Raw genomic sequence first — 14,873 nt, 5'->3', positions numbered from 1 at the left:
CACACACACACACACACACACACACACACACACACACACACACACACACATTGTCAAACACACACACACACACACACACACACACACACACACACACACACACACACACACACACACACACACACACACACACACACACACACACACAATGACACACACACACACACACACACGAGACACACACACAGTGTCACACACAGTATAACACACACACACACACACACAGTGTAACACACACACACACACACACACACACACACACACACACACACACACACACACACACACACACACACACACACACACACACACACAGAGACACACAGTGAGACACACACACACGTCACCTCTCCTTCCGGCCGCCGCCATGTTAGTTACTCCCTCGCGAGGGAGGAAGGGGGTCCTTCCGGGCGCCGCCATCTTAGGCGCCCCACGTGGCATCTGCAGGCTGCCTGCCCACTGCCTGTCGGAGCACCGGGGGGGAGGTGAGTGGAGCACCGGGGGGAGGTGAGTGGAGCACCGGGGGGGAGGTGAGCGGAGCACCGGGGGGGAGCTGAGCGGAGCACCGGGGGGGAGCTGAGCAGGGAGCTGAGCAGAGCACCGGGGGGGAGGTGAGCAGATCACCGGGGGCGGAGGTGAGCGGAGCACCGGGGGGGGGGAGATGAGCGGAGCACCGGGGGGAGGTGAGCAGAGCACCGGGGTGGGAGCTGAGCGGAGCACCGGGGGGGAGCTGAGCGGAGCACCGGGGGGGAGCTGAGCGGAGCACCGGGGGGGAGCTGAGCGGGGAGCTGAGCGGAGCACCGGGGGGGAGCTGAGTGGGGAGCTGAGCGGACCACTGGGGGGGAGCTGAGCGGAGCACCGGGGGGGAGCTGAGCGGAGCACCGGGGGGGAGCTGAGCGGAGCACCGGGGGGGAGGTGAGCGGACCACCGGGGGGAGCTGAGCGGAGCACCGGGGGGGGAGCTGAGCGGAGCACCGGGGGGGAGCTGAGCGGAGCACCGGGGGGGAGCTGAGCGGGGAGCTGAGCGGAGCACCGGGGGGGAGCTGAGCGGGGAACTGAGCGGAGCACCGGGGGGGAGCTGAGCGGGGAGCTGAGCGGAGCACCGGGGGGGAGCTGAGCAGAGCACCGTGGGAGAGCTGAGCGGGGAGCTGAGTGGAGCACCGGGGGGGGAGCTGAGTGGGGAGCTGAGCGGAGCACCGGGGGGAGCTGAGCGGAGCACCGGGGGGGAGCTGAGCGGAGCACCCGGGGGGAGGTGAGCGGAGCACCGGGGGGGAGCTGAGCGGGGAGCTGAGCGGAGCACCGGGGCGGAGCTGAGTGGGGAGCTGAGCGGAGAGCTGAGCGGGGAGCTGAGCGGAGCACCGGGGGGGAACTGAGCGTAGCACCGGGGGGGAGCTGAGCGGGGAGCTGAGCGGAGCACCGGGGGGGAGCTGAGGGGGGGAGGAGAGTGTGATGGGGGGTGGGAGAGGACAGAGTGAGAGAGGTGTGTGTGTGTGTCTGTGTGACACTGTGTGTGTGTGTGTGTGTGTGTGTGTGTGTGTGTGTGTGTGTGTGTGTGTGTGTGTGTGTGTGTGTGTGTGTGTGTGTGTGTGGTCACTCCGCCTCAGGCCAATCAGAGGTGCGGGGGCAGGCGGGCCAAGGGACCAATGAGATTTCCATTAGGGACACAGGAAGAGGCAGACAGGCATACAGTGCTTTCACAAATATATAATAAGATATATATATACACACACACACACACAAAACACACAGTAAGATCTATCTATCTTACTGGGAATGTGTGTGTATGTGTATATATATGTACAGTATATGTATGTATGGGGTAGGTGGGGTTTTTGTATGCATTTGTGGGGGGGGGGAGGTTGTATATATTTGAGGTGGGAAGTTTTTTGTATTGGGGGTGGGAAGTTTTTTGGTATATATCTTGTGGGGGGAATTGTGTGTAGGGGGGCAGAATGAGTGAGCGTGAGGTAATTGACAGAGGGAGAGGACAGAGGGGGTGAGTGAGAAAAAGAGGGAGTAAGAGTGAGACGCAGGGGAGAGAAATACATGAGAGGCGGGAGAGTGAGATGGGGTGAGACGGAAGGGAGAGAAATACATGGGATGGGGGGGAAAAGAGGGGGCTCGTGAGGTGTGAAATGGGGGGGGGGGGGGGGTGGCGGGCAATACCGCCGACACAGGGGGGGCGGGCCTGCTGAAAATGTTTGTCCCGGGCCCCACGAATTCTGTTGGTGGCCCTGCTTTCTTTTATCCAAAGTTCTTTATTCCCCGTATCAGGGGTCGCAGTAATTCAGTAACAAAACAAAACAGTCTTTAACTTAAATAGCATACGTCTGCAAAACAACCAGACAGTACTTAATCACTGGTATCCAAGAGGCAGCTCAGGCTCTCTCCCTGACAGTCTCTCTGCAGCCTGTTCCAACACAGGTTGAGAGCAAAATGGGAGTGAGTGTAGGAAGTTTGCTGCCTGCCTTTTAAACCTCCCCTTTCCAATCAGCTGGCAGACCTACAAGCCAGGGTGTGGTTTTTCCTGGTCTACTCAGGTGAGAGAGCTTTAACCCTATACACTCCCTCACAAGCACTTTACAATTTTAAAGTGAGGGGTATTACACAGTTACATAGTTACATAGTAGATGAGGTTGAAAAAAAAAAACCATATCCGTCAAGTTCAACCTATGCTACATTTAGACGACAGGTATTTACCCTACATTTGTACTTACAGTATATTGATTCAGAGGAAGCCAAACAAAAACCCCAGTGAAACAGCATCCAATGCTGTCTCAAAGGTGAAAATTAAATTCCTTCCTGACACCAGTAATCAGATTACTCCCTGGATCAACATCCTTCCCATGTTTACCTATTTGTTATATCCCTGTATACCTTTCCTTTCTAAAAAGATGTCCAACCTTTTTTTTGAAGATATTTATTATATCTGCCATCACAGTCCCCATGGGTAATGAATTCCACATTGTAACTGCCCGTACTGTAAAGAACCCTTTCCTTTGTTACTGGTGAAATCTCCTTTCCTCCAACCTTAAGGGATGACCCCGAGTCCTTTGTACTGCCCTTGGGATGATGTACATGCTGTGCAGGAAACTTCCATTTGTCATCATTGCACCAAATGTTCAGAAAGAACTCATCGATTGTCATAACAGCATGGTTAGAATGTTTGTGTGCAACAAAAACCTAACCCTAACAAAGCAATTGAATTAATAATCACCACAATACCAAAGAAGAGATGCTTTGCAATGCATTACTGGCGGGTTAAAAAACAGCAAGGAATTCTATTTAGGGCAGAGGTCGGCATGTCCAGGCCTCAAGTACCACAAACAGGTCAGGTTTTCAGGATATCCAGTCTTCAACTGAGGCACTGACTGAGCCACCTGTGCTGAAGCAGGGATATCCTGAAAATCTGACCTGTTGGTGGCCCTTGAGTACGGGAGTTGGCTACCTCTGTGCTATGGTTATTATTTTTAGTAATTTAATAGAGCCGCCTCTCTGTTTTAGGAAGAAGTCTCTCCATAGATTGGTCATCATTGACAGGACCTGCCAATGAAAGTGGGGTGGGTGAGCTTAAACCAAGGGGGAGGAGGGGGGAACCATACAAAACATCTTCCTCCCACAGAGAGGTGAATAGAACAGGTGCAGGCAGTGTAGGACCTGCACTAAAGGGTTAACCGTGATGTGGTGGCAAGCTTATGAAGGCCAAAGGAGTATCTAATGACCCTTACTTATCAGAAGATTAACGGATAGTATTTCACGTTACAATTTGTCATGTTGGATGTAGCATTGGGGCTTTATTTTGTCTTTTGAGGTGTACAAGAAGGATTCCCAGATAGGAAAACCTTGAAAGTTGTACGAGTGAATAGTCAAATGTCTTTTAGTGGACATTTTGCAGCCCTACACAATATTATTTGACAACAATAATGATCTCTTTTACAGTGTAGTAAGCAATCAAGATAACAAAAACAATGCAGTTTGGTTAAAAAACAGAACAGGACTGAGTAAATGGAACTGGAGCTTTAACACCTCTACACTGGCCCCTTTCTATCTCTCTAACTCGCCAGCTGATACGCAGCTAGAAGAAGCCGGATTCCCAGAACTGCAATGAGATAAAGCTTTGAAAACACCATTACACTCTAAGAAAGGATGCACGTTGTTTTTCCAGCCTTAGATTTTATGCTTATTCCAAAGCAGCGAATTCTGAATAAAATAAACTAATACATCATTACTATCACACAAGCACAACTGTTTCTGTAGATATCATTTAATGGAGCTACAATGTTGAAAAATGTAACTTTTATTACTTCTTTTTTTTTTTTGCATGTTAAGCTACCCTCCCTTTACCATAGTTTTATGAACACGTGAAGAATGAGTTTTGCACTGAACATCTGCATGCAATGAAAAATATATTAGGTGTCAGCTTTCAATTTGCCATATTTTATGGCTGCAAAAGGTGGTACTCCGTGGCTAAAAACAGAGCCCCTGACATACTTTACAGTTCAGCTATATTGATTCAAATGAGGCAAATGTTCAGAGCTGCAGAAATAAACGGGGACTTTTTTTTTCTCTTTTCATTTCAATGGAAAATACATTAAAATCCTCAAACATTTCTTACAAAGAGCTGTAACTGTAGGAAAGCCGTTTGTAGAACAGAATAGAAGCATTTAATTTTTATTATTATCAGTGCTTGCCCAGGAAAGGCAAAACCAGGTCACTTCTTTGTTTAGATTATTTAAGAAAAATATTTTATCGTGGAAGATACATGAAAATGTATATATTATTTTCAGTATGTCCTGGGCTATATTACAGTATCATGCTTTGCTCTCTGTTAAATATAATGGTGAAAACAAGAGGCTCTATTGGGTTGAATGTCTAAATGCTTTGATGTGTCCGTGTGTACATACATATGGTGTGTGTGTGTGTCCGTGTGTACATACACATGGTGTGTGTGTCCATGTGTACATACATATGGTGTGTGTCCGTACGTGTGTACATACATATGGTGTGTGTGTACATATATGTGTGTGTGTGTGTGTACATACGTGTGTGTGTGTCCTCCACCGTATAGCATATAAAAATATTACTTGTGAGCACATTCACAGGTCTGCAACCCTGCCCTTCACCATTATCACCTAGCCTACAGCACTTCCACTGCAGTAAAGGAGTCTGGGAAATTACATGCAAATGAGCACACAGTGCCACCTTTTGTCTCAAGACCACATTACATGTTTAAACCCTTATGCATGCTGCTTTAAACACAGCTTTTAAACATAGCCTTGGATGAGATGCAAAGCCAATAAACCCACTCACAGACAGACTGTTTCGACCTTGTGGGTCTCATCAGTGTGAGGTTGGTTGCACTGGCTTTGCAACTCGAGACATGAAGTAGGTCTTCACTACACATTATTTAAGTTATGGTGGGTGAAAAGTGACTAAAAACCCTCCACTGTATGGCATATGAAAATATTACTTGTGAGCACATTCACATGTCTTAGACAGGTCTGCAACCCTACCCTTCAACATTATCACCTAGCCTACAGCACTTCCACTGCAGCAAGGGATTCTGGGAAATTACATGCAAATGAGCACACAGTGCCACCTTTTGTCTCAAGACTCACAAGTAATTTATGTATATAGAATAATTGAGTTCTTCAGTATTAGCTGATACCTTTTTTATTTGGACTAACAATTTGTCATAGGACAAGCTTTCGATATATATACATATATATATATATATATATATATATATATATATATATATATATATATATATACACACACACGCACGCAATGAAAATATCCAAAAGCAAACTAAAAATATTGAATTACCTAAATACATTATACTGTAGCTTTCCCACCCATTTACAGACAGCTGTAGAAGTACATATCTCATACAAAACTATAAAATTAGCAGTGAAGCAAATCACAAAGTAGATTTAGATTTTAGAAGTCGGAGAAAAGTGATGGATGAGCACAAATTAAATTAGTAAATTCACCGGTCCAAAAAAAACAAAATATTTGGAAGCAGAATTTAGCAAGCCGGAGAAGATATTGACGTAATGGAAAATCCTGGTGTGAATATATGTCCCATTGGTAACTAGATATTTTATACTCTTTAACAAGGATTGAAATATAGCACCTCAATTTGCCCTTTTTTTTTTTTTTAACCCATTCACAACTATGAGAGACTGATGCAACTTAACCTCTTCCCTGCCAGCGGGGACATTAACATGATTAATTATTTTATTTTAACAGTAGGCCATATTAAAGATGGTTGCCACCATGATTTTCATCATACTGCTTAATAACTCTGATAACTGTGTCTTTGCTTTTTTAGCTCCTTAGTAGCATTCATCCAAAGCCGCAGGTGCTTTGGTTAAGTGCATGGGCCTAAATATGGAAAGCAAATGAATATCTTCAAATGATGAAACAACCATTTAAGAGGAAGCTCAGGGCTTTTAAAAGCGTGTTGCTATTCCAGTGTGCGATGCTCAGTGGACTGCACCATTAAATACATTCTTTTTACTTCTGGTCATGCTGTGCTAGGCTTGACTGACAGACCGACACAGCATAACGATAGTTAGGACAGCAGACGTGGGTGCTGCTCGGGAAGGAATTAAACAACAGGGGCTGACTGACATTCTCATCTACTTCACATCCAATCCTTTTACATTGACCATTACCAGTTTTCCTCTGCGGTAAGTACAAATACAGTATGAGCACATTCACATGTCTCAGAAAAGTCTGCCACCCTGCTTTTCACCATTATCTCTCAGGCTTGGTCCCCACTGGCTACTGCAGCGCTCGCTATGGCGGGCACTGCAAGGACAAGAGCCGCCCCTCAGTGTGGCCAGGCTCGCTGCATGGGGGGCCGCCGCGCCGCACGCTGCGTTTTTCAGACTCGCATTAAAATTGTGATTAGACCTAGCGACCGAGTGCTAGGCCACGCCCCCGACAGTTCAGCCAATGAGGGCGAACCTGCCGGGTGACATCATGGCCGCGCCCCCGTCACGCCCCCGTCTTTCCCCCTGCAGCTCTCTGCAGACCGGGGAACTCGGCTGTACGCGCCAGCGAGGCTGCAGCGCAGGCACTGGGGCCGTAGCCTTAAACTACAATGCTTCCACTACAGCCAGGGATTCTGGGTAATGACATGCAAATGAGTACACAGTGTCACCTTTTGCCTCATGTCCATTTTAACATGGATCCCTATATGCTTATGTCTGCCGTATTACACAGCTTTTCAGCACATCCCGAGTTAAAGAAGTACATAGCAAGTAAACCACAGACAGCTGCTTCCACCTTTTGGGTCTCATCAGTGGGAGGCTGGTTATACTGGCTGTGCAATGTGAAGCTGGGATAGGTTTGAACCATACATTATATAAGTTATGGTGGGTAACAAAGTGACAAAAACCCACCACCGTACAGTATCCAGGAAATGAAAATACCACTTGTGAGCACACTCACATATCTCAGACAGGTCTGCAACCCTGTCTTTCCCCATTATCTCTTGGCATACAAGGCTTTTTCCTCCACCAATCAGTTTATTAGAAATGAGAAGAGCAATGGAAGGTGGTGAAGGAGTTTATTAGAATAGTTGGTTTTGGCCTCAACTAAGGGTAAACGAACATTTCAGACATCTAAACATTATGATGTTATAAAATGGTTTGATTTCAACCAAGATCTCACCATCCATCAGCCCCTCTCTCCTACATCTACGATCTTGGCGGCCCCATCAGATGATTTGGCTTTCGGTAGTATTCTTTGAGCCAAGAGAAACTTTTCAACAGCTTCTCTTTTTGGAAGGCACTGAACGTGTGTTGATGGTCTTGAAATGAATATTTTCCTATTCGCGTTATATATTTTCTAATCCAAAAAGGAATATAGTTGTCTGTCTAAATGACTGAGGCGCGGTAATTGTTTTTACGTGCAATTTATATTTACAGCTTGTATGCATATTCCCAAATATGTCGCGTAAGTGAATATGTTAGTACCACATAATGACGACAATTAAAATACCACAGTCCCCACGCTGCCAGAGAGACTTGGCACACATTGCTATACAGCCATCCTAAATATTTGTTTCACTCTGAATAAAATAACACTATTTTATGGCAGTGGAAGAGGGTGCAATTATTTATACTCCAATAAACTGGAAAAATCAGCAGATTCAGCACAATAAGATGAAACTACACTGCAGACCAAATAATAAAAGCTTTTTCGCCTATAAAGCTGTAAAAGTAAAACCTGTTTTGTTTCTTTTATAAAGGCTAGATAATTTAATGTTTAATTAAAAGAGTCAGGCTAAGATTATAGTAGGCGCGCGAGCATGCGACGGAGCGCATGGTGTCACCCGAGCAATGGGTGCACTGAGATGGAGCGATTGGGGAGGTGTGGTGGACGCATCGCCGGGCTGGTTCGCCCTCTTTGGCTGCACCACTCAGATGACGCCAAACGCTCACATGCTGCTCATTGGCTGAATCGCTCACGTGACGTGGCGCGAAAAAAAACAAAATGATTTGTAGTTTGAAAAATCTGCCACGCGGTCACTCTGCTTCGCGTCTGCGCTCGTGCGCACTATGGTTGGCCCAATACGACTGTTGCACTTTGTTCGCACAGCGCGCAAAATCGCACGAGTCATCACACCTTCTATAATCCCTGCCTCAGTGGACTGTAAAGTAATGTTTTACAATCATCGATATGCAATACACGAGGAATTGGTGCCAGATCGGTTAAGGAGAATATCTCAAATTGGTGTTCATACAATAGTAGACTTATTTTCTATAACGGTTTGCAGGAAGTTGGAGGTCAAGAGTCTCAGCTGTGGTCAGCAGCTGTACTTATTGGTGGTGCCTAACAATGGCCCCTTTTTCATGTATTCCAAAACTGGGTAAGGAACAGTTAATGCATCCGCTTCCATCCAAGTCAATAGTGGTGGATACATTATTCATTGTGCGTTACGTTGGCGCCCATTTAATATGGTTTGAAGCGGTTGCCCAGTGCTGGGGAAGAGTACAGCTCCATCCAATGAATGTGACTACAATCTTCTCTAGCACAGGGTTGGGACTTCTAAACACATACAATAAGTGCCTTAGATTGTTGTTAATATACCTTGTGTCACCACTCCCCACCTATTTAGAATGCAAGCTCCTAGTAGCAAAGGGACCTCCAGTCTCCGTTTGTCTTAACGTACAGATGTACATGTAGCCAATCGCTGGAATGGTCCTGCTGGTGAAATTTCCTGTTAGCCCATTATACACACACAACTGATTCAAACCGATGGCCGCTTCTCCCACTGGTGCGTTGTGCCATTGCAACATGCCTACAGTTGTAATAATGCTGGCTACATCTGCACATGTTCTCTTTTTGGTATACAATGTTATTTTTCTCCCTCCCCCATTGTGAGCTGCAGAATATGTAGGCACCATAAAGGTAATATTAATAGTTGGCAGCATGTAATATTTTTAGAGGTCACTCCATAAATGAACTCCATCCATGTGGTTTGTAGGGTGATGTGTTTTTGGTATTTCTCTTTGGTGTTTTGTTATTAAACATGAGTGAGATTTGGCCACGCCAAACAGCTGAGAATATAAAGTGCACATGAGTAATTTCTGGCCCATTGAATAGGTTGGCATGTTAAACATCTCTTACCCAGTAGGTTAGTAAGCCACAAAGCTAGGTCTTCTTTCATAGGCAACAGGTTAGCCTCATGTCTAATGGCGAGCCACTGGCTGTATTGATGCATGTCAGAAAGGCCAGGCCCACGTACTTTTGGACTTAACATAGTGCACATCATTTGTCCAATATAAATACCTGGGAAAAACAGAATAATAAGGATTAATTATTAGTATATTACCCGATTTACATTAGCATATTTAGCAAGCCTTTCTTGTGAAAATGAATAAATCGGTATAACATTTCCACATGTATAACATGTAACAATAACCTAAATGCAACCACTTAGAAAAGTACATTAATAATTGAATGAAACATATAGTTATGCAAATAAACGGTACATTAATGAAGGGGTTTACCATGCAGATTCAATGCATAATAGCAACTGATTTCTGAATATCACAAAGTCACAGATTTTGTAGATATTAAAATTAGGCGTAGACACCTCCAAGGGTTAATCTTTCAGTCCCTAAGATTAACCCCTTGTAGGTGCCTACTCTACATTTGTTTCTGTATTTCTATCATGCCTGATGGACCCCGAGAGTTTCGAAAGCTGGTAACATATCATCTTCTTGTTGATCAAATAAAAGGTATCAAACCACCTTCTCTCTCTCCCTCCTTTGCTAGTACTCGAGATTTGGAATTTATTGCAAAGCCAGATTGGCACTGCTGGGGTAAACCCCATTGCCCTATGAAATCAGACTTTTCCTGAAGAGGATGTTTATAGCATAGGTATATGTTGTATTTTAATTGTGTAACTTCTTGTACAATACATATTTCTAGCTTGAATGTGCCTCTTGCAAATAACATGCTTCAACTCTGCATGTTGCATTGGTTTATGTAACCTGTCCACTATCCAATAACATACTGAATGAAGACTTCTTTCCATGTGTAAAATATTCAGCATTAAGCACAGACACACCAACAATGCGTAGTAATGTTGCCAAGCAGTGAAAATATATGGACACACTTCTAGAAGCCTTTCCAATGGAAATGTACAGTAGTCCGGTAAACTGCTTTAATTTCCTCTTAGAGAACTGCTTATCATACATAATACCTGCTTTATCCAGGCCCATGCCTACCAACAAAGTGCAGGGGGCTAGTCTGTAATTCCTTTTAAAAAAAAGAGGTAAATCTCAAAAGCAGGTTAACTTTTTGTATTTGTTATTATTTAGTAAGAACTTCCTTTACAGCACATACAGTTCTTTCAAATTGCCCATTGTAACAGTACATACCATAAATGAAACAGTTGTGTCCAAACTGCCTTTTATGTCACTGTCTTTAATATCTGAATCTGTCAAGTGTTGCAGAATTCCTTCCATTTCCAACTGTACTAAAACACCTTTCTATTTGCTCATGGTGCATTTAACTATTAGTAAAGTGAGGTAGGCACAATGCAATGGTAACATCTCTGATATTGATATATACAATGCAATGGTAACATCTCTGATATTTAAACTAAAGCATAAAAGAAGCTACAGTAACTACTGCAATAAATCAGGGTATGTTCTAGTACAGAATACAATTTCAAAAGAATCTTGATATCGTGTATTTAAAGTACAGTCATTATTGTGCTTCATTTTCAATGCATCAGCCTAGTAATATGTATCAATGTTATAGTGACATTTTACACTGGGGAAAATAATACCGACTCGACCAATGAAGATTTCTAATGTCACTAAAAGTAAACAAAAGTATTTTCCAAAGTAAAGAAATTTGGATACATTGTTATGGCAGAAGTGACATTTTTTAAAACTACACTTACTAGCAGTCTAACAAGAAAACTAGACAAATGACATTGTATCTCCTTGCCTGTTCATTAGATGGTTACGAATAACCAATAAGGATCTTCTGACAATGCTCGTGGATCACACAAAAGATACACATTTGCAATTAAGTATATCAGATACATGAGTAACGTTGAATCAATGTTTATCAAAATCTAAACCATACGCCAGTTTCAAAGGGAATACCATTGTTAAGTAAATTATATATACCATAAACCATGCACAAGGGACATTACAGCATAATCATCATCTACAGTAAAATACAGGAAAGGGTTGTCAAGTAAAACATGTGGAGTCAGTACCCCAGTGAGCTTACAATCTAAGGGATGCAAGAGAGAATATAAAAAGAGTTAGACCATGCAAATAATTGCCTTGCAACTGGTGAAATCAGCATCTGTAATAAAATACGATGTAGCATTTTGAAAGACATGCATACATTACCTCTGCAATGCCTTTCCTCTTCAGAAACACTCTGTGTCACTTCGTTCCAGCGAGTGCATTAAAGTCCTCTGACTTCTTACAAGCAGCGCTCCCTGTTATGCGGTGCAGTTCCCTTTTTTCCTCTATAAAAAGTAAAAAGGCATCTCAAATTCTGAGAGTCATTGTCAGGCAAAGAATTTAGCTCAGGATGGTTTACAGTATACCTAATGGCATGTAACAGTTTCAACAAGCTGCAAGGGGGGAATTCCTCCCCCTTCAGCCACACTGAACAGTGAGCTACTTATATGACTCTACAGAAGGAACTTTATTTCTGGGGCAGTTTAGCACAGAAGGCAGTTTTTGTGTTTTGCCAGCAAAGTCATTTAAACGATCTGCTGATATTTCCAAACGATCATTTGCTGTAAACAATATCAGAGAACTAGGCCATGTTCTGTAACTGTGGATTCTTTTTTTTTTGCCTGGGCTTTGTACTGTAGCTGTGATGAAAAGAAACACACTGGGTTTTCTTGTTTAGTGCGGAGTGCTTGCAAAGGTTTCAATAATAAAGTCTAGACTTTTTATGAAAAGCATTGTATGAACTAATAAAATGATCATTCATAGTGCTGGAAAAGAAAAGCAGATCTTGGTAGTTGTATGGTTAAGGCTCTGACTAAGTACCTTTAGAAACATATTAACCCCTTTGCTTCACCTAGATGGGACATATGGTGGGCTCTGCCTTAGCCCCATTAAGTTCATTTGAGCAAAGAATGCATGATTGAGAGACAGGACCCTCTGGAAGCAAAGGGGTTAAATGTAATTTCATGACAATTAAAAGGGCTCAGTGCTTTTTCACATTTGTTCTACCTGGTATCGCCTACGAAAAGTGGTTTATTTCCTGAAGCGGAACACCTTCTATAAGTTAACACGGGGTATGGCAGTGATAGTCTAGTGCAGGAGTGCCCAACTCCAGTCCTCAAGGGCCACCACCACGTCAGGTTTTAAGGATATACCTGCTTCAGCACAGGTGGCTCAATCAGTGGCTCTGTCATTGACAGAGTCGCCTGTGCTGAAGCAGGGATATCCTTAAAACCTGTCCTATTGGTGACTCTTGAGAACTGGAGGTGGCCTCCCCTGCACTAGTGTATGAAGTAACGTGTACATGCTACATTTGTGCTGAATTCCGGAAGAGAAAAGAGAAAGAACCTCAGAGCAGAAGTGTACAACTCCTGCTGCGAAATTAGTAATAAGAAGGAGTAAAAAATGTGTGGCATTCTTACAGAACTGTGTACGGAGCAGATGCTAAATGGACATATTTTTCTCCTGAGTTGATTAAATCGGTTTTGACTACAATTTGAGAGGTGTGCATTACAAACCTAATGCACTTGGGTTAAACAGCGTCAAGTCTCCGACATAAATAAATGACATCAAATGTGTGGAAAACCTGTCTTTTGACCCCTTCACTGCTTCAGAACCTGCAACATATTGCTTCAAAGCCATTGTGCACCTAAAATGAACATGCTGCATTGACTACAGTATATAATGATGCTGAGTATCTTTATAAATTTACAGCAGCTTAAGTGATTAGCCATGGCATTTAAGGTGTGTGTCAGTGAGTCACTAGATACTGTACAGTACTTTTGTTGCACCTACTGTAGCATTGACCAGTGACAACAAATGAGAACATTCTTTGTCCCCAGGCTTTTTACAACAAATCACAGAAGCACGTGGTATTTGTAAATTAATAGAATAGAATGAAGCGTGAATCCCTGTTTAAATAAACAAGACCAATAGCAGCTGACAAGGTAACAAGACCCTGTTTCTTTCCATGATTATGGCAACCATACACACTTAACGCCTTGCCAGTCAAGGCAACCTGGTTTACAATACACTGCAGGTCCCTCTGCCGACAAACGCCTTGGTTGTCTAAATAATACAAAAATACACCTTCTGACAAAGCCATGTTCACCTGACTCCATATTTATTTATTTATTTATAAAATGTTTTACCAGGAAGTAATACATTGAGAGTTACCTCTCGTTTTCAAGTATGTCCTGGGCATAGTTAATATGACAAATAATACATGGTTACAAATACAGTTACATAAATAAACAGGGTATACATTATATACAAGACATTGCATGCACAGTTAGAGAAGATGTATATTATAGGCGTATGTAACAGTTACAGACCAGATTAAAATGTGAGACAGCCTTAGTTTTGAAAGAACTTAAACTGGTGGTGGATGTGAGAGTCTCCGGTAGGTTGTTCCAGTTTTGGGGTGCACGGTAAGAGAAGGAGGAGCGGCCGGATACTTTGTTGAGCCTTGGGACCATGAACAGTCTTTTGGAGTCAGATCTCAGATGATAAGTGCTGCATGTGGTAGGGGTGAGGAGCTTCTTCAGATAGATGGGTAGTTTGCCCAGAAAGTATTTGAAGGCAAGACAAAAAAGGTGAACTTTGTGCCTAGACTTGAGTGATGACCAATCTAGTTCTTTGAGCATTTCGCAGTGATGTGTGTTGTAGTTGCATTGGAGAACGAAACGACAAATTGAATTGTAGAGGGTGTCAAGTTTGCTAAGGTGGGTTTGGGGTGCCGAGCCATATACTATGTCTCCATAGTCCATAATTGGCATTAGCATCTGCTGTGCGATACGCTTTCTGACCAGCAGGCTTAGGGAGGATTTGTTCCTATAAAGTACACCTAGTTTGGCATAGATTTTGGATGTCATGGTATCAATGTGCATTGCGAATGTTAAGTGGGAGTCAAACCATATGCCCAAGTATTTAAAACTAGTAACAGGAGTTAGGGTGGTGTTAGCGTTGGTTCTGATCTGGAGCTCAGTCACTGGAAGCTTTAAAAATTTAGTCTTGGTCCCAAATATCATTGTTACAGTCTTGTCAGTGTTTAAAAACAGTTTGTTTTGGGAAATCGTTATTAACCCCTTCTTTGCCAGAGGGGCCTGCCACGCATTTCGCATTACAGGCCGTAATGGTG

The 14,873-nt window shown here is 43.5% G+C and overlaps 1 protein-coding gene across 4 annotated transcripts in view; it reads right to left on the bottom strand.

Moving 5' to 3' along the window:
• GAS2 (growth arrest specific 2) overlaps positions 1–14,873 on the bottom strand; it is a 122,107-nt gene that overhangs the window by 95,116 nt on the left and 12,118 nt on the right. For 3 of the 4 annotated variants that reach the window (XM_075567220.1, XM_075567223.1, XM_075567221.1), the window contains 2 exons: positions 11,900–12,021; positions 9,648–9,809 (listed from right to left, as the gene is read on the bottom strand). In XM_075567220.1, coding sequence (XP_075423335.1) covers positions 9,648–9,792 — 145 coding nt within the window. In that variant the 5' untranslated portion in view covers positions 9,793–9,809; positions 11,900–12,021. Of the gene's footprint in view, positions 1–9,647; positions 9,810–11,899; positions 12,214–14,873 lie in introns of those variants that run through there. The other variant, XM_075567222.1, reaches the window with a different exon arrangement.

The sequence above is a fragment of the Ascaphus truei genome, chromosome 12, assembly GCF_040206685.1.
Source record: "Ascaphus truei isolate aAscTru1 chromosome 12, aAscTru1.hap1, whole genome shotgun sequence".
NCBI lineage: Eukaryota > Metazoa > Chordata > Amphibia > Anura > Ascaphidae > Ascaphus > Ascaphus truei.
Note: the sequence above shows the minus strand (reverse complement) of the source record. Positions and strands in the feature narration are given on the sequence as shown.